This window comes from Hylaeus anthracinus, unplaced genomic scaffold (genome assembly GCF_026225885.1).
Source record: "Hylaeus anthracinus isolate JK02 unplaced genomic scaffold, UHH_iyHylAnth1.0_haploid 0, whole genome shotgun sequence".
Taxonomy (NCBI): domain Eukaryota; kingdom Metazoa; phylum Arthropoda; class Insecta; order Hymenoptera; family Colletidae; genus Hylaeus; species Hylaeus anthracinus.
The window spans coordinates 23,120,725-23,141,808 of record NW_026533254.1 but is presented as its reverse complement, the minus strand read 5'-3'; the positions used below and the strand labels follow the sequence as shown (position 1 = coordinate 23,141,808).

Genomic DNA, 21,084 nt, shown 5'->3' with positions numbered 1-21,084 from the left:
CCTTTATACATAAACACTTACTCTAGACTTAACACAAGACATTTGTATCAAAGGCAATCATACCAACATACCCAGACCACCTCATCAAACTACAGAACATGACTAACCCACTTGGTCAAACCATAAAACAATTACGTCCACTAAATCAAAGGGTCACCGCGAATCTTCTTGCATCGCCAAACACTGGATTAGATTCCCCAATCGACTCCCAGCGATCATATTCAACCCACGGAAGCTTAATCGTCGGAGATAGGGGCAAACACATGCTGGCGCAGCTAGTTCGGTCAGGAATCATTGGTTTATGAGAGCAATGGAGATTCATAAGGGTAGCCAGGGGACCAGCAAACAACCGTTGCGATAGGGCACGGTTTCAGACACATTATGGGCACGTGGGGTGGTTTAACTGGTGCAGCAGCTAGGGGAGAGTTTCTGGGACGATTGGCAGTGCGCGCGGAGCTGGCCATTGTCTTGCAAATCCCTCGAAATTTTATTGCTCGTACGCGGTACGTTTCACAGCGCAACGTTCGTCGATTGCCGGGATGGGAACTGGCTGGGAAAAACGGTGCGTTGAATTTTAATTGCAAATTATGATTCAGTTCAGTGGGACGCTTTAGATACTCCAGGTAGATACGTTGCAGTGTGATTGTGTTTGTCGAAGTTTGACTGATGTATGTCTTGAAGCCTCGCAAGTGAGGACCCATAAAAAGCAGATGAATATTATTTCTAGTGTTCCTCTTATGTACTTGTACTCTGGTTTGAGAATGTTCGCCGTGGCATCATGTTTGACACGTATGACTGATGCAACCACGACGTTTCATTAATATTTATCGAATGAAGTTGGACACTCGAGTTCACGTTTAGTACGAGCGTAACAGAAGCTTCACAGAAGCTTCATGGAAGCTTCTTTAAAACAGTGTGTACGATTTTAAAATTAACGTTTGCTGTTGTTTTCAGGTACTCGAGAGCCAAGATGTCGGTGCTTCTGGAAGCAAGGTCTTACCGACCTTTCAAATCCTCCGAGGAGTATCTGGTAGCGATGAAAGAGGACTTGGCGGAATGGCTGAACGCTCTCTATCCGGAGCTAAGAATCAACGTTGACAATTTTATGGACAGGCTAGACACTGGCGTCGCTCTGTGCAAAGTAAGTGACCGACGAACGATTTACGTACTCCTAGAGCCGTAAACTAGCTTCCGAATCCTACCGAACTCGACAAAATCACCGAAACGAAAGATTTCTGATGATTCTCGCGGGAACTTGTTGAAAATTCTACGCGTGGACGACGTTAACGCGACGCGTGCAACGCGCACACAGGCAGGCGCATGTTAAATGGAAACGTAAAAGCACGGAACACGTACTTTTGTCGTGGATCGTGAAACAGAGGAAGAAGGATGCGTGTGACGTCCACCGGAAGCTCTTGCCTCGACGCTGACTGAATCACGAATCAGCCCAGCGCGTGTTGGGAACGGTCTCTGACACGGGGACGAAAGAAACCGCTGGCAACTACTTCTTTCTTCTCCGTTTTCTTTTCTCTTTGTCCTTCTCGCGCGAACCTCGAAAGCGATTAAAAACGTTGGAATGTAAATACGTAAAAAGATTAGAAAAAGAACGGACGGAGGACGTGGGATTCGCTGACATTTTGAAAAAGAGTATGGGGGATGCTTAATGGGTTAGGGAGGTACTCAAAGCACCGGCGTCATTTTTAAATGCTTTTCTGTCAAGAATTTTCGCAAGACATTCTTCAAGTTCCTATTCTTGTCGTCGATCTCTACGTTGGAAACGGGACGGGTTTGAAGTATTAATATATTATAGTAATGCAGAATATACTATAGAATACATGCAATATATAATAATATATTATTATATTGTATAGAGAATATAGTATGATATATTATAGTAATATGAATATACAAAGTGCTAAATAAAAAAAATAAATAAATAGGTTAGGTCTGCTTTTTGGCTCCTGGGAATTTTTAAACATTCTCCATGAAGTATTTCTCGCAACCCATCCTCGAAGTTGTCTATTCTCAGCCTAGCCAAACCTGAGAAAGACTCGTTTACACGTCCCCCTGGAACAAGGTGAGGCTTTAACGAGCTGTCGTCCCCATCGAACAGTAGCCGTGTAACTGAATTTTTTGAAAGAGGCATACCGGTTAAACGAATTCTCCTTTTGAAATTATCGAGACCCACATCGGTCTGAAAAGACACGCGAACGAGTTTTCCGCGCGATAAAGGCAGCGTCGAAGCCGAAGAATGTTGGCGCGAGAGAACAGACGAGGTGGAAGGAATCATTAGGCGCGATTTTAAGCGGCACCACGTGGAGTGGGAAGAAAAATGGTCGGCCAGGTAGACCCGAGGCGGCGATTGTCATTAACCGTAACCGCCTGCGATTATTGTGATAGCCGTTAAGCGAGACAGTGTGTAAAGTAGACGGTTGCCGCGCGTAGAAAGTCGCGGAATCAGAATCCGCGATAAATTTCGCGGAATTTACCGTCGAGATAAAGTGAATTTGCATCGGGTGAAAATAACTGGGCGTCGTGTCTATAATGGTGCCGCTGAATGGCAGCATAACTTCGCTTGTTTTATAGCAGCCGCGCGCGGCAACGTTGAAGCTGGCCTAACGACACGCCAGGCCTAGCGCTCGCCGAAACGCTTCGAACGATCACGCGGACTTGTTCAAATGAAACATGAATTGGGAACGAATGGTTGACGAGACGTTTTGTTTCCTAGAGCCTTTTCGAGATGAACGTTTCGACAGCTTAGAGTTGGGAGCCTGGTGATGGCTAGCATTGCGGTCTGAATAATGAGCCTACAGCTCAGTGTTTCAAGAACCTTACATGGGTTGGCTGGGAAATTCAGATACTTAAAGTTAGGTTTTTGGGACTCTGAGCTCCCAAAGGTTAGGTTCTTTGGATTCTGAGCTCTCAAATGTTAGGTACTTTGGACTCTGAACTGCCAAGGGTTAGATTCTTTGGACTATGTAGTCCCGAAGGTTAGATTCTTTGGCCTCTGAAATCCTGAAGGTTAGGTTCTTTGGACTATGAAGTCCCGAAGGTTAGGTACTTTGGACTCTAAGCCCCAGATGAGTAAGTTCTTGAGACTCTGAACTTTTAGAAACTAGATTCTTCAGGCTTTGAGCTGTCAATGGGTCGGTTCTGGAGACTTTGAGCTACAAAGAGTTAGGCTCTCGTAATTATGAGCTACCAAAGACGTAAGTTTACACAATTCAGCTATCAGAGTCCAACTTTTGATAATCTTCTGAGCTCTGTCTGTCCACTCTTACAGAATGCTAATCTATGAAGGTAATTACATGATTCTCTACCATTTCTTCGAGTATCAATAATCCCCGGTCCCAGTCGCCAACCGTAATCTCGAAATACCCTATTCAAGTGTTCAACCGATTCCTGACATCGTCATCCTAGCTCGTTCCTAAGATTCCAATGGTCCCTTGTATCTATTCAGCCTGGAATCCTTAGGAGCTAATTACCAACGAGCACCAGAGCAAGTAGGCGGTTAATCGGAGCGGACAATCAAAGTGTCCAAGTGGTGTTCGACACGATCAGGCCCCTCGGGACTGTCAAACTAAATTCTGAAATCCGAACCATCGTATCCGTGGCGGTGTGTCGAAAGAACACGCAGCCCCGCGCTATATCGTCGGGGTACGATCGTGTGTGCCATTCAACGGCGGCGATAGAGTAGTCTCGCGTGTCGGATTGGCTGTCGCCAGCGCAAACGGAGCAGCAGCCGTGCAACGAAGTAGCAGCGCGGACTTTCACTGATCTACGAGGAGAGCTGGCCCCGCTGGAACTCGACTCTATGCGGCTGTCGGAGTCACGCCGCGTAAAATCGGCTCTCCGTGTCCGCGACTGGCCAGGGATCCGGGGCCCATTCATCGCCATAGGCGGACCACGGCCATTACTTAATGAAACTTTTACGTAAACGCCCCGTTTGCATGCCATTATTCACCCGGCTGATGTTTTGTCGTTGGAGTTAGTTGGAGAAAGGAGGGTATTTTGGTTTGGTGAAGTTTGGAAAATGGGTCCGAACCTGGTTTGAAGGAGTGTTGGGAGTTAGGTTTTGAGGAGCTTTAGTTATTTGAGGTTAGGTTCTTGGGACTTTGAAGTAGAAATGGTTAGGTTTTGGGGATCCTGGGATACTAGAAGTTAGGTTCTTAGGAATCTGCGATACCTAAAGTCGGGTCTTGGGATTCTGAGATATCTAAATAAGGTTCTTGGGGCACTGAGCTGTAAAAGATTGGGTGATTTGGACTCTGAGCTTTCAAAGGTTAGGTCCTTTGGACTCTGACCTCCTGAAGGTTAGGTACTTTGGACTCTAAGCTCTCCAATGTTAGGTTCTTGGGACTCTGAGCTCTCAAAGGTTAGGTTCTTGGACTCCTAGCTGCCAAAGGTTAGATTCTTTGGACTCTGAACTCCTGAGTGTTAGGTTCTTGGGACTCTGAGCTCTCATAGGTTAGATACTTTGGACTCTGAGCTACCAAAGGTTAGGTTCTTTGGACTCTGAGCTACCAAAGGTTAGGTTCTTTGGTCTCTGAGCTCTCAAAGGTTAGGTCCTTTGGACTCTGAGCCCCTAAATGTTAGGTACTTTGGACTCTGAGCTGCCAGATGTTAAACTTGAGTCTTTGACTTGTCAGAATCTGTATTTTTCCGACTTTGCACTAACCACTGTTACTTTCTGGGACCAGAACTATGAAGAGGTTCTTATCCTTATTACCTACCAAAGATCAATGTCCTCGAATTTCTCGTCCACCAAATTCGAGCGTGACGAGTCTCTAAGCTGTCCGGGTCCACTTTGATTCATCTCTCTGCTACTACAGCTACTACTCCACTACTCCAATATCCTCCATCGAGTATCAACAATCCCCAATCCCAGTATTCTAGCGCTACCCTGTTGGCTTGCGATCCGCTTGGTCCCATCGCTAGGTATCGGCGGTCGTTATTAGCAGTGCGCGCCGTCGTCGTTATAAATTCATGCCAGAGAAATATTTAGAGTAGGCAGGACGATAAAGGCGTGCAGGGTGGGGAAGAATCGAGTCTGTGCATCGGGTACGCGCCCCCATTGCGCCGGCTAAAGGATTACGGCCCTCTCGCAAACGGATCTCTCTCCGGTCGGACCCGCGGCCGTGGAATTTCCGATCCTGAGGCCTGTTCGCGAGCCACCTTTTGCGACCGCGTCGACTTTACGAGCCGTGACGAGAGCCAAGCCAGCGGAGAAGGGCGCGGTACGTAATAAGGTACGAGCCGCGCCGCGATAAGGACCCCCGGTGCTCTCGATGCGAGTTCTCTCGCTGGCTGACACGTTTTTTCCACGTCTGAATAAGGACGCGCCACCGGACACCACTGGCCACGCTTTCTTTTATCCTATCGCCGCGATGGGACCGCCTCGTGAATACGTATTAGGACGCGGACGACGCGACGTCGGCAAAAATGGGGATTTTCAGGGACGACAGCGATGGCCGGTCGTTTATAACGCGTTTGGGATCCTCCGATGGGTCTTCGACATGTGGAATCGTGAGGTGAGGGTGACTGGACCGGGGATATTCGTTGGGAAACTTTCGGGTTTGAATACACACGGCATGGTATGAACTGTTCACTGCGCAAGTCGATTTAACTCCAATTTTTGAAAAATTTTAAATTTGATTCCGAAGCACTTGGTATAGTCACAAGTTTGTATAACTTTCCTGAAAAGGAAAGAACCTTTTTCGATATTTATTTGAATTTATATTACCAAGGGAATTTAAAACAAAAATATAGTGCAGGGCGTACTATGATATCAGACATATTTATGTAATAATTTCCATGAGGATGTTGAGAGCAACCAAAAAAGATTTCATGAAGATTGGACTAGGCTAGTTGAAGTTATAGAGGAATCATAAACAGGTGCAGATTCTCAATATTTTATTTTGACTGCTGACGTTTGTCCAAACTCATAGTTTTACATATTTATGTAATGATTCTCATGGAGATGTTGAGAGCTCCAAAAAAGATTTCATGAGGATTCAATTAGGCTAGTTGAAGTTACAGAATGTTTTATTTAGACTGTTGATGTTTGTGCAAACCCATATTTTTATAGAATCAGATTTGAACGAAAGTATGTCTTACCTGTACTTGCAAAATGAATATTGTAAGAATTCGACAAGCCCAGCACATAGATTCTGAATGTTATATTGAGTGCTATTATAGAGTATACTACACTTTATACTGGAATACACACACTTATGCCACGACTTAACGTACCTAATCGTAATGTTGCTGTTCTACTTATCTTGAGCTATCGCGACCTCGTAAGGTAATTACCTGTTCCCGAGCGATATATCTCGCAATATTAAAATTTCCCAACGAAAGGTGAAAATTAGCTAATGTCCACAGCAGTCAAGTGATTTATCCGCGTAGGTGTCGGAACAACTGTCGCATGATTCGTTTCATACCGCGCCGCTTAATTTGCGAGTGGGAAGGACGATAAATCAGGAAGTTTTTCACGCACAGAGACCCTTATCGTCCAGTTAAGGATCGACCAGCGGTATATATCAATCGATATCGTACGCGATCTCGAGGCGAAAGGAGCTAAGAACGGTTCGGAACGGCCTTTCCTGTCGGAAATGACAAATACCAGGCGCCTCGATGTGGGCCTTATATGGGAATCGATCTCCGACAGCGTCCCCTAAGCATTCATAGGCATTTTAGGTATCGCTGCACTCGATTCTAACTTCCAAATGCACTCAGTTCTTCCAATTTCCCTAATACCTAAATATTTCACTCTCAGTTTTCAATTTAACTAAATATCTGTTTCAGAAATGTTCTATTGCTTTTTCTAATTCCCAATCATCTTAGAACTCAATTTCCCCGATTAAAAAATTGCTCAATCTAATCTCTAATCACTCATTTTTCTGATTTCCAATGGAAGGACATTACACTGCCTAAATTCTAATTTTTCCTTCGAGATTATGTTTGAGTGCACCTAACCACGTATCAAAGTGAAAGTATTCTTTCTAAATTCAACATTTTGCGGCGCTCAGGAATAATTATCGCTAAATCGAAAGCCGTTTAGGTGAAGAACGTCAGTTTTTAAGCACAAATTGGATGAAATTCTTGCAAAGAAAGCGCGTAAGCCTGGTAATTGGATCTCTCCAGTCCCAGTTCTTTATAAATAGGAAACTGTTTCGCTAAATTCTAGACAGCCAAGAACGGACGAGGTTGTCCACCGCGGGATTAATTAAGCACAATTGTCGACATCTGCTTTCCTTGTCCCTTCTTGCACTGAATTAGAATTTACGGCGGCTCCATCGGGGTCTCGACTTGCCTAACATGTCCCCCTTTTCAGCTTCTAAGAATCGCTTTCCTGGACAAAGATTATTTTTTACCAATTAACGCTGGAAGAAACTCACTTGACCATAATTGGGATTAAATATTCGTTGTCCTTACCTAACAACCATCGCTGAATCATGCAAATCGAGGGGACTGCGTTCCTTGTACGAGACTAATTTAGAATTCCTATATACCCAATTTCTAATGCTTGATTGTCCTGAAATCATACTTTTCAATTTTTCAATTTCTTGCTGAATAATTTACCGTGATGACGACTTTCTAAACTCCTGGATCTTCTAGATTTTACATCTAATATTCTAATAGAATTTTTATTTATTTTGAACTCACAACTTTTCCATTTCTAGCTTTCCTAATCAATACCTTTTTATTTTCCTAAGCTTTGCTTTCTAATTTTCTTAATCTCTACACTTTAATTTTCCTAATTTGTTTTCTAATTACCAATCCCTTTAAATTACAATTTTCCCTGATTTCTAAACTTCTGAACTCTCAAATTTTCTATTTCTAATTTTCCTAATCTCTACTTTCCTATTTTATCAATTCCAATTATCAATTCCGAAATTTGATCAATTCCCAATTTCTAAACATTTCGAACTCCCAACTTTTCCATTTCTAATTTTTTTAACTTCTACCTTCCTATTTTATCAATTCCCCTATTTGTTAACTTCTAATTCCCAATTCCCTTAAATTTCAATTTTCCCCAATTTCTAACCATTTCGAACTCCCGAATTTCCCATTTCTAATTTTCCCGATTTCTAAACATCCAATTCGCAATTCCCACGAAATTCAAATTTCTAAACATCCCAATTCCCAGCTCGTCGCGACCACTCCGACTCTCCATTCCGCATGACTGACCACGTTACGATTCACGTTCCCCGCGGATCGTTTATCGTCGATAAATATTCCGTTCACGACGCGTCAGTGGAAGAGAGAAATAGAAAAAAAGAAGAATCCGTGTAACAACAAATCCCAGGAGGTTACGACAGCGAATCGTAATAAAGATACATCACATTCGCGACACTGACGCGGATTTCCCTATCAGCGCCGGGGATCTCTTAGTTTCGCGGTGTTCGCAGGAATCTAAACGCGACGATACGCGCACGGTTCCGTTTTGCATACATTTGCATATAAGAGGGCATTCAGACTGCCGTCCTTGCTGGCTGATTATCCTTTTCGGAAGGCCAGCCGCGGAGGAGCTCCATTTTTGTCCAGAGCGAGCAAGGCCGACGCTAATCGAGACAATTTCGCTTGTATCGACTTCTGTTTTTCTTTCTGTTGACCGTTCGGACTGTTTATTGCGTCTGATGTCCGAGCCACACGATACTCTCGCCTTTTGAGGAACGCGATATACGCCCACGCGCTTTATCATCTTTTCGCGATTACGCAGTGGCTCGTGCTTTGCCATGCAAATTTTGGAATGGAGACGAATTGAAGATAATATATAAATCTAGAATAATGGAATGATAATTCTTGCGGGCGATTGCTCGAGGAAATAAAGAGTTGGAGTGTGAAGGCCTCCTATTGCTCCTAAAATAAAAATATTCTACGCAGCAGCTCTTGCTTTGCCATGCAAATTTTGGAGCGTACAAGAAATAAAAATAAATCTGGAATAATGGAACGAAAATTTTACAAACGAATGCCGGTACAATCAAAAATTGTACCGCTAGATATTCCTGAAATGAAAATATTCCACGCAGATCCTCTTTCCTATGCGAACTTTTGTAAAATGAAGATAGAATGAAAGTAAAATGTAAACATAAAATAGTAAATGCCAGTAAAATGCAAGCAGATAGAATAAAAGTAAAATATAAATCTGAAATAATGAAATGAACAAGAAGTATAAAAGTGGACAATAAAAGAAACATTCAACAATAAATTCAACACGGATCTCGACAAGTTCCAGAAACGAAAGATAAAAAGGAAGCGTGTCTTCAAACGTGTGGCTTGAAAGAGTCGAGGACCAGGCCATCCTCGACAACGTTTCCGGTTCGCGACTTCTTGCGGAACCACCCCTTCCCCTTTTCAACATCAACGAAAAAGCGAGGGACGATTTGTTAGTTCGTCTAGACCAGGAATGCTCTGAATTCTCCTTTTTTTTAAAGGTATAGTCCAGTCGAAAATAAACACAGGGGCGTCCTTCCATCCGGCCTTTTTCATGGTTCCGTCTAAATATAACGGGTGGATCTTCCCCGAGTTCGACGCAGGGGTAGACTAGAAAAACAACCGACGAGAATAGATTCAGAGGAAAGCCATAAGCGCCATCGCGTTGCAGGGAACACGGGTGTCCATTGGGGATTTACATATTTCCATGGAGATTTTAATTCCATTGCTGGGATCTTCGAGGTGATCCCTTTTTGGGGTGACACCTTCTTAGAATCTCTCAAGGGGTGCTTCGAAGATGCTTTATTCCTTCTCAGTTTTTGCGTGGATGAAGTTTGTTGCATAACAGTGGGATAAATATTTTCAACGGAGAGTTTATTTATTCGACTAGGTTACATAAAAAGTAAGAGATACCATATGGTTATACGCAGAGATGCATGTGCTTTCAGGAATGGAATCTAATTAACACTCATCATTTCCGTATTGCAGTCGCGTTCCTATGTGAAAATTATTGACTATACCGTGCAATTCCTAGATTTGTACTTCGTAGTCTCTTGTTTGCGGTAATTTGAGATCATTCGGCATTTTGTTTCAATGTTTTATTTCTTCTACCAATCTCTCTTATAATTTCCAGCGGTTCCATCAATTTGTCCCATCAATTTTTCCCTTTTTTTTTCTAGAATGTAAAGAAAATTTCCATCGCGATAAAAAGTTTGAAAATCTCGCTGGAAGGAATTGGAACTACTTTCGTCTTGTATCTAACGTTGAAAAATAATTTTTTCTCGCGTCATCCGGCCTCTTTTATTTTTAACCAGCGAGGCTCACACGACGTCGCGGACTGGGAAAATAATTTATGCAACAGGCACTAAATAACAAGTTAACTATGGACTGTTTATGGACGTCATTCTATTACGAGTGTACTGTTTGCACGGCGTATCTACCAGTGGCACTGTTAATCCGACCAGGCGGCTCGATAAAACAGTTAAGGAGGTCAGCTCGCAGACGCTGATCGATTGTTCCGTAATTTTTCATTTCCTGTCCCGATACGCCGCTAGTTTCAACACTCGTCGCTGTCGAAGACGTCGCAACCGGTCTTTTAACAGCTTCAGGTTGCCGACGATGAGAATTCTCGACGAAGCCCGCGGCAAATTTCTTTTTTTGGTGTAATTTATTCGGCGAGAGAAAACATCAAAATTACGAGAAATAAAATTATAAGTCAGTGCTAATTGGTCGTTATCGGTTTGGAGACCAATTTATGATTCGAGAAAATGGCTGAGAATTAAGGATAGTTAGAATCAAGAAGAAATTTAGAAACTTGACACTGGGTATTAAATAAATTTTTAAAATAGCCTTGGTTAAGTCTTCGTTAGGTTTAGAGAAATTTTAAAGCTTGACTGTAGTTGAATATTAAATAAATTTAAAAATAGACACACCCTGTATGAACCTAGTACAAATTTTTCTTCAGTCTGGGTTAGGCTTCAATTAAAAATTTAGAAACTTGACACTGGATATTAAATAAATTTTAAAAATAGCCTTGGTTAAGTCTTGGTTAGGTTTAGAGAAATTTTAAAGTTTGACTGTAGTTGAATATTAAATAAATTTTAAAATAGACACACTCTGTATGAACCTAGTACAAATTTTTCTTCAGTCTGGGTTAGGTCTGGAGGCCCAATTTATGACCAAAGAAAATATTGCAAGCCAGTGTTCGTAAAGAGTTGAGAAACTTGGTTGTACATTAAATAAATAAAAAATGAGGGTTAGCCTCCGTCTACGTCGTCGAATGGAGGTCGTAGATCGTGTACGGATTCGCGATCGTCGAAAAGACATGAAAGTGTAATGGCATGGACCAGGGGAGAGACAAACACGGAGCGCCTACTCGATTCCCGATTCGATAGCTGAATCGCCAGCTGCGCGGGCGAAGCGAAACGGTTGGCTCGTTACACCAGGCCGTTGACACATTCGCCTAATCTCTATATTATCCCCGGGGAGGTATCGAGCCGGGACGGCCGACCGGATGCTGTTAGATAGAATTTTTACGAGTGCGCGACTCGGCTCCGACCGCTCGCATACCATCGCCTTATGGGCTCCACGTGCACCTAAACCAGCGAAAACGAGATACACCCGTCGTCAGGCCCTAAAACTGTGGGTTGGAGCTGTCCTCGGTCGTAGAATCATTTCTCATCGGCTACCCATGCGCAATTACCAACGATTACATTTCTTCTTCAACTTATAATTGCGCCAATTCAATCATTTATAATGCAACCACAATTTAAGTCACGGTTTCATAGAGTTACAATTTAAATGATACAAGTTCCAACTTGTATCGAATTGTATTTATTCATCTTAGTGTAGATTCGGAATTATTACCATTTTCTTTTAAATTATTACCATTATTTTGAAAGTACTCTTATTTGAAATATTATAGCAAAAGCTACATCTTAGCTGATGTTTCTGTTCCCAGTTTGAAAATGTCCTAATCTTATTTTAGTTTTAATTTTATTAGGTTTCCACTTTCCATTAAATAAACTCCTACAGTATCGTATACATCAACATCGATGTTGAAGAGGTAGGATGGAGGCTTGGCATCACAGGAGATTTAAGATGCTCGGATTTGTTGAGGTTGTGGTTTGGGAGGAGCTGAGACCTGAGTTTTGGGACTTTTTAAGATGCTTCAATTTCTTTAGATTGTATTTTGGGAGGCGCTGGGACCTGAGGATGTAGGTATGAGACCTAATCATTACCAAACACAACGTAATCCTACTTCAAGTATACCTACATCTGTTCCCAATCCGAAACGATCCTAACCTCAAATCCTCCCTCCAAGATGGCCTCGATCCATAGCACCATGGAATCCCATTTTAGTTTTAATTTTATTAGGTTTCCACTTTCCATTAAATAAACTCCTACAGCATCATATACATCAACTCGTCATTACCAAACACAACGTAATCCTAGTTGAAGTATACCTACATCTGTTCTCAATTTGAAACTATCCTAACCTCAAATCCTCCCTCCATGATGGCGTCGATCCACGGCTTCCCAGCGCCACGCTAGAAATTACAAATAGCAAACGACGTCCACATGCGAAATTGAAACGGAAAATAACCGTTCCTGGGAATAATTTCCGTCCGTTCGCGTGCTGTCGTCCACGAATTTCCGAAATCGACAAATCGATCGTCGACCTATTTGCGCGGGCGATTGCCAAGTGCAATCATGGCGGAGGTACGACGGGTTTAATAAGGTCATCTGCGAGTTGCAATTTGCCCCCGGGGTTCGTCCAAGAAGAAATTAATCGCCGCGGGTCAAGAATGGAGGCACTCGTAGCCTTACAATTTGTTTCAATTACATCGTCCAACCGTTTTCGTCGACTATCGTCATCTGGATTGTACGATGCAACGGAGTTGGGGGTTCCTGATACCCCAGGTTTAATTGAGACGCATCTGTGATCACTTTAAAGATCGAATAACGCTCTTTTTGTATTCTACTTATAAAGAACATTTATATATATTTCTTATGTAAGGGATATTTTTTATAAGCGGCTTAATGAGCTCTTCCTAATCTGCATGAAATTCCACTTAAGAGATCGGTCGAAAGTAATAAGTCAGGACTCAACTCACTGACACACTCAAAACAGGACAGCAATTGACACGCCGCGGACCGTTATGTACAGCTCGTCTTTTCATATGCAAAATCGGCATCCCGTTGACGTACTGCTACGCCTTTGCGCGAGCGAAATCTACGAACCAATGACGTGGTCCCGTGTCTTTTGACATGCAAAAACCAGCGACCTCGCTCGTTCAACTGCACATATCAAGGAAAAATGAATTTCACGCTTCATATTTTGTATTTCATGCAAGCATTCCAATTCAGAAATTTTATTACTTCATCTCAATTATTTTGTATTTCACCCCATTCGCTAAACACGCTTTGTTTACGTTCGATTCACTTCGCAGTTTGTTTACATAAATTCCAAGATCCGAGTTCTCCTTACGTTCGAATTCTTCCTGTCGCGAGCTAGCACAAACGAGTTCTCGGGATGCCCAGTGTATAATAAAATCGTTATAACTGTTCGCGACGCTCCAACATCGGTGTTTACCGTCGAGTATCGTCCCGAAGCTGGCAATAACCGCGGAGAATGCGTGTTACGCGGCGTGAAGGACCCGGCGCCGTGCAGTCTTGCAATTAGAGGCTCGCCGTGGCTGTTAATCTCTCAGGAAACTGTAAAACCAGTCGGGACATCCGGATGGCTTATTAACTCTATCGCGTCGGCGCCTGAACGCCCTCAATTCTACGATTTAAGTCATGACTGTGACAGGCTCGATCTCAACACAACCAAACGCATTATTTCTTTCAATTAGGAGTGTCAGAAAAATTCTTATTTAATGGGATAAGGTTCCATCGGTCTTAATATAAAAGGTGAAGAATGTCGTGGTTTTCTTTGGAAAATATATAAAAAAAAAAAAACAATGAAAGGGGTATTATTAAATTGGAAATTAAAAGTAAGAGATGTGGGAGCACGTTTGAGAGAGTATGTATGTGTAGTATAGGGGTGAATCGAGAAGGGAGGTGGCAACAAAATTTTGTGAAGATATCAAGGGATGATGAGTTGGGGGGGATGAGGGGAGAGAAGAGTGGATAAGGATAAGGAAAATTAGAGTGTTGGAAAAAAGGTACCGAAATAAGGTGGAGTTAAGGTACAGTAAGGAAAGATAGAGGAAAAGAAGAGATTTGGAATATACAGATGTGGACCACCCCCCCTCCCCCCCCACCCCTCGAGGTTAAGGGGTCTATAAAAAATATATATATACATGTAAGTTAAAATGTTGAGTAAAAATATAAAACAGATGTTAAATAAAATAAAAATGTGACACAAAGAAAGACATCGATTACAAGAGAAATAAACTAAAGAGAGCGAAATGGGAGGTTGGGATGGCGGTAGCCTGGGGCAAACGGTAGGAGGAAGAGTCGAGAAGTGTCGCGGCGGGTAATATGCACGGCAGATGAGAGTTTGACGGCAGGATGTCACATTATGTGGCCTCTGACCCTCTCGTGTCGTCTCAGCCGACTACCGTGGGCAAATGCGCTTAATGAAAATGGCTGGTGCACATTCAACATCGTAAATTAGAGCGGCTTCGCATGCGCTCACAGGGGACAACGTCGTTAAACGTAACGCCGCGCGGAGAAAAGCGTAACAACGCGACGCGCGCGGTTTGTTTTATTTACTCACTGCCAGCTGCTTTCGTCTAACCGAATCGTGGGAGCGCCTTCCTCCTCCCCTTTCCGGCCTTTTTTTCGGCACCGACAGCGATCTCCGGGGGATCCGCGCGATGTACAAGGTGGTCCACAGAAAAACATTGATTGTTTTCGAAATGGAGACTCTTTAATGCTAAAAATCCTACCGAAACCTACTGGATCATATGATCCACACTTTAACGTTTGGATTAAATATTGAAAACTACATAATCAAACTCACTCAAACTTCATCAAACTCCACAAATTTTAAATTTGGTTCGTTGATGCTTGACTCTCAGAATTAATTTGTTTAGTTGTTCAGTGAAACGTGGAAAATTGCTTCAGTAATTTTTATTAGTTCTCCAGTACCTATATGTCTACTCTGTACACTCTCACACGGATTAAGTCTACGGTACGTCTTCGTTTCGATCACCAAAGCGATAGCCAAACCATAACCGACATTCCTCGACACAGAGTCTTCAATTTTCATTAGACACTCTATCGACCAATTTCTCGTCGTCCCGCAATTCCTAGACTGGTATTCCTACCCAGCTTTTCCGACTCACCCTTCCCGCAACAAAAACACAGCTCGCCTTCGGCAGCCGGGTAATTACGTACGTGCATCTCGTTTAGCATACAACGGCCAACAAAAACAGAACAGGTTTCGCCGTGGCGTCTTATGCATATCGTCGTTCGCCGGCGATTCTTCTCGGCCACGTACGCGGTGTTCGACGCCGTCACGCGTTTAACCCTTTAACGAGAATCGCGTTGCCAGTGTGAAATCCAAATGATTCACGACTCTGCCTACTGTCACGCGCGATGTTCCATTGTCAGGGCTGCGGGCGACGCTCCTGGCGACGTGATTTTAAACAATCAGCGACGAGGTGGTGGCGGGGAGAAGCTGGGACTTGAGTTCGGGGACGTTTGAAGAGGTAGGATTGGGGCTTGGCATCACAGGAGATCTGAGATGCTCGGGGTTGTTGAGGTTGTACTTTAGGAGGGGGCGGGACTTGAGTTTGGGAACAATTGAAGTGGTAGAATGTGTCTTTGACATCTCAGACGACCTAGAATGCTTCAATTTCTATAGATTGTATTTTGGGAGGCGCTGGGACCTGAGTTTGGGAACGTTTGAAGTGGTGTGATGGGGGTTCGACATCTCAGAAAGCGAAGAAGGCAGATAGAAATGTTGAACTAGATGTTTCAGGGCCCCACTCACAAAATTTCCAATTCTTCAAAGCCTTGGACATCTAAGCTTAAGAGTCTAAAGACTTTCCTAACGATATCTGAAGTTTGTTTGTTTGACGAGGACAGAGTAAGTTCTAATGTTCCCCTGGAAGTCACCTGGTTCTCCTGGAATATCTCGAGTCCCTCCGAGGGATACCTGGCAAGTTGCAGCACTCTGTGGGCTGCTTTTATGGCGCAAGGAAAACGTCGTAATTATTGTTATTACGTCAAGGCGTTATCTGCGGTCTGGCGATTCTTTGTACTCTGGTTCGCCACGGAGCTATCTCGCGTTTTCATCGAAACGTCGAATCGAAGCGGGCGCCCCAATCGCCTCGTAAATATCTATTTGCCTCGTATTGGTTTCCTCGGCGATATATCGGCGCGCTTACCCGCTCGGAGCCAGTATTCCCACCGTATCGGCTGTCATAGTAATCGACATCGGGGGGCTATTAAGTAATTGAGAACACAATTGCCAGACAAAATAATCCGTGCCGCGATTAATGACTACATACTTGGTTAGATAGTGTATCGCGGCCTTGTTGGATTAGTGTACCGAGATAAGAAGGAAAACGTAATGGCTCCGTGTAAAATGCAATAATTGCGCCGCGATCGCGCAATGCTCAATGGGAACGCGGAACGCATTCGTAGAAACGGTTACAGCTCGTCGATGCGAAATCATGGTTGCTAGGGAGGTCAGGGGGGTCGGATATCGATCATTTAAATTATTCAAATTGTTGCTCGCGATCTGGCGTGACCGAGGACCGACTTCTTCAGCGGGAAGTGCATTTTTACATTTCGCGACGAATTTATGCGTTTAGGATCGTTGTTATCGCTAGAATCCCTTATCTTTTAAACAGACAACAAAATATAAATAAAAAATGTATACACGAATATAAATCTAATTAATTCGAAGAATTGCGTGATATTTGATAATTATCTTTACGGATTTATGTCTTAATACAAGTATGTAATGAAAACGTTGGTCGTAAATATTCTAAACAGTGCAATTACGGCAGATTTTCGGGAAATGTAATTGGCTCCTCGGCCACAATTGGACGGGAAGCGTTTAAGATCACAAAAACGGTTTTGCTGTTTGCAGAGAATTCGCGCATACAGCTATCCCGTTTCGCTTTCGTGCAACTGCAACGAGCACTTCGGACTGAATGAGGTGCACTTTCATCGGCTAATCCGTCTCGTCGGCTGTTTGAAGCCGGTCTCGTCCCGTTTCAATGATTCAAAAGCGTCACAAAGAACCGTGACACAACGTTTGTTCCGTTTCGGCGACAATTGGCACTAGCTGGGCCTCGGGGCTCGGTTCAATCTCCGAATAACGACGAATTGTTTATTAGTTTCGAACGGCGAATTAATCACGAATTTTCAATTTATAACATACTTGTTAGAAATCAAAGCTAAAACTTTGAAAAAGAAAAAGGAGAAAGATGTCGAATGTGAGAATGGGGCATCGAGAGAAGTTAAATTGAAAATGGCGGAAACAATGGCGCCAAGGTCGAGATGGCGGTAGCTGAGGGCAACCAGGAGGAGAAGACTTATAAATTTGATAATCCTTGTTACAAGGATTCAGCACTTTCAATTGCACTCGCAGATAAGGAGAATGAAACGGGTTGGAAAAAATTCGTTTAAAAAACAGATAATTGGTATGGTCTCGGTATCGCTGCCATATTATTATGTTAAACTGTGACTGGATCGAACGTAAATGGACGCGCGCTGATACATTCGCCCACGATCGCGGTGATTAATCTTAATTATCGAAGCATAACCGAGATTGATAACAAACAAGGATTGAACGATCAAACGCAGCAATATGTCTGGTAGCAAATTGCTTCCGGTATTAATTAAAATTCTTCTTCTCATTCCGTCGTCGAGGCTCGCTATAAATCTAACGTTTATCGCTGAAACGAATTATTATTTACAGTCGTGACAAATTTATTGTTGTCGGGAGGGGAGAGTCTCTATCAATATTTATTTTTAAAAATGAACTGGTTGGCTGACTGGTCGCATCGCGATACCAACGAATCAAATTTAATTAATATTTTCGTGTATTCTTATCGTTATCTGCGTTTCAATTCCATTTTTAATGTATCGGTTGCTGTAAATGTGGCTGGAATTGTTTCCACGCGTCTAATTTTACTTAGAAAATTGCTCACAGCTTTTTCAAACGAATCTGTCAACGAATTAGTAGTTCGCAGTATCGCGGATCTATGCGTTTCTACACAAATCAGGTCAATGTATCCGATAACTTTCAGTTTCGGTGACCCGCTTATCTGCCCTCAGAAAGATACGTAACGAAGATTCGTCATATTTTTATGACAAACGTAATATTTCAATGAATTTCTGCGAAATAAAATAAACAATTCTATGAATTAGTACATCCGAGACTTCGTAAAAAAATACATGTTAGAATCAATGCTTTAATAAATAAGTAAATGAAGAACAAAATAATTCAAAATTTGGCAAAATAAATTTGCAATGTTGGTAAACGCGAATCGAAAAGTCTAGGCATTACGTTTCATAGCGTGACGTTGACCACGAACCTCGAGTATGTAGTACAGTGAAAGTGAGATGAGAAGGCAATAATCCGCGTAACATTGACCTCGTAAACGGTTGAATTAGTCGACGAATAAAAAGACTATTAAAATTTCGCAAGGCACAGGCGATTAGCCAGCTATTATACAACGTATCCGGCAATTTCAACACTTGTTGCCTTTATCAGTGAATTAATTGAAAGAGTAAATTAAGGATTAAAGTGAACGGGAAAAGAAGTACACGAGGAGTACATATATAGGTTGCATATATAGTTTGTCAAAGGCACGAGTGAGGGGTGGACAGTAGAGCAGTGCGTAGCGTAGCCGGCTACCACGCTGAGAACCTGGGTTCGAATCCCGGCCGTCCACCCAGGTTTTTCATGGTTGGGTTAGGATCGACTAACAAAGTAAAAAATATCGAAAATCCTATGGCGTAAGATATGTAATCGAAAAGAATAAAAAAGATAGTAAGGAAAAAAGATCTTGGTAAGATGATAAGTACCAGAAAAGTAAAAGTAAAGTATCAAAAATGGCATAAGATATGTAATCGAAAAGAATAAAAAAGATAGTAAGGAGAAAAGATCTTGGTAAGATAAAGTAACACCAGAAAAGTGCAAAAACGCAAAGGCGAAAAGTCAGTCGCCTCAAAGTTCGCACTATAAACACACCAAACCAACCAAGGCACGAATGCCCTCTGTCGTGGTCGAAACCGCATCTGTCGATAAAAATCCAGTTCCGTTGTGGACCGAGTATAGGATTACTCATAGCGCAGTTCAAACACGCAGCAGTTAATGGAAATCTGGCGACACTGGATACTTTATAGCAGCTGTTGACCTTTCCTTTTTGCCTCGAAGCAGAGTTGGCCAACAAAAAAAAGCTAAACATAGAATTGTATAGAAGCAGTTGTCCTAGTAGTTCTGTAAATCTTAAAATTCTAGAAAGCTGGCAATAAACGATACGTTTATCTCGTTTCCTTCTTTGGAAAAAAGCCTAGGGTTTTGCCCCGCTTCGAAGCGATGAATCAGAACCTAACAGCACCGCGTTATCATTGCTTCAAATTTGATTTTGCTCGCGTGAAATTTCGCAAGAGCAGGTGTCTCGACGCGAAATATTTGTTCAGGTTGAGATTGTTCGACGCGAAACGAATCCTGACGGTCCGCAGATGTCCCACGAACCGACGGAACGCAAGAATTGCCCCATTGATCAAATTCCCGTGTAAACAGCGCGTGTACACAAGTTACTGAAATAAGGTCGGGTACGCTCTCGCGTTGAGTAATGAATCAAAACGAGATTAACCGACTGAATGAAACGGCAAACAACGTGATTCATCGAACAGGATTTCTCTGCGTAATGAATTTCGAGGAACGTCTAAGTTACGAAGCAAAAGTCAACAGAGGAAAACTCATCGTAAAATAAATATTAAGGAGTCTGAACTCGAAAGAAAGATAAAAATTTGAAGGTTAGTCATATTGCAGTGTCCAGAGCATTTCTACCAAGTAGAATTCTCTGAGGCGGTGCTTAGAACGGATAGGCCTTGATCAGAGACGTGTGAATCCTTAAAGTGTCCTGGTCCATTTGTAGGGGTCCACACGTCATCGATCAGAATCTTTTGGATTGTCCAGACTCCTCCGCTCGCAAGCTTGGATCGATTCTGAGAAACCCAATACTCACGAAATAGAGCTATATTTATCGAGTCGTCTACTGGGGAAACAATGAACACCCTTATCCTCAGCTCCGAGTCCAGAAGAAAGGGAGACCTTATGCTCGGCGCATTCCTGTTAGACGTAGGATCAAAGAGCACTCTAATACTCCTGATAAGTTCATCGTACATACAGAGTATCGACAATGGAATCCATTTTGAATCTAAAAGTAAAATATCATCTACAAGTTCTAACAATTATATTTTATTATCGTGTTACGACATAAATACGAGGAAGGCTGTTCTCTCTACCATTAATTTCTGTATCTTCGGCATCTGTTTCGACTTTTAATTAAAATCGAACGGCGTAAACCGTATCGTTAAATAACAGATCCTCGACGACGCTATTAAACGATAGACACCGTGGTAGAACCTGTTATTAGACGAAGTCGAACGGCGCGGAGCGTGGCTGTGCTGCTCATTTACATCATCCCGATATCTAATTATCACGCGGTTACTTAAGCACCCGCCAGCGTCGATAATAAAAGTCCCTCGGCCAGGAGAGCCTCGTTGCCCGTCGAGTATTTATCGTCCTCGCAAATGTTAAACGCATTAGGAATCCGCGCACGGCGTTTATTATTAATGGAACAATTAGCTTAGAGGGTGTTAAGATGCTATCGGTGTCTGTTTGACTCTTTAATCAGCGGGAGCAAACCAGACACGCTCGGCGCTCCTGCCTACCGGTGAATGTCAGCTACGCCGGGAGAGGTGTATCAGAGTCGCGTGTGTATTGAATAGCTTCGCTATGTGTTCATTTTCTGGGGATTGCAATAGTGGACCACCTGGTATTTAGGATTTTGTTAACAGGTACAGGTTTAGGATGACGTGACCCTGAAAGGACTAGGTAACCACGAATGTTAAGTTTCAGCTTGGTCTAGGTTAGCTTGGCCCACTTGGTAGTCAGGATTTCTAAGCAGGTTCATGTCAATTGGATCTGGGTCCTGAAGA

General features: G+C 42.8%; 1 protein-coding gene across 2 annotated transcripts in view; it reads left to right on the top strand.

Annotated features, from left to right (window-relative positions):
* The window catches only part of LOC128896579 (GAS2-like protein pickled eggs), an 81,071-nt gene that overhangs the window by 16,504 nt on the left and 43,483 nt on the right, over positions 1-21,084 (top strand). For both annotated transcript variants that reach the window (XM_054159952.1, XM_054159948.1), the window contains exon 2: positions 955-1,141. In XM_054159952.1, the coding sequence (XP_054015927.1) occupies positions 971-1,141 (171 nt within the window). In that variant the 5' untranslated portion in view covers positions 955-970. The remainder of the gene's footprint in view (positions 1-954; positions 1,142-21,084) is intronic.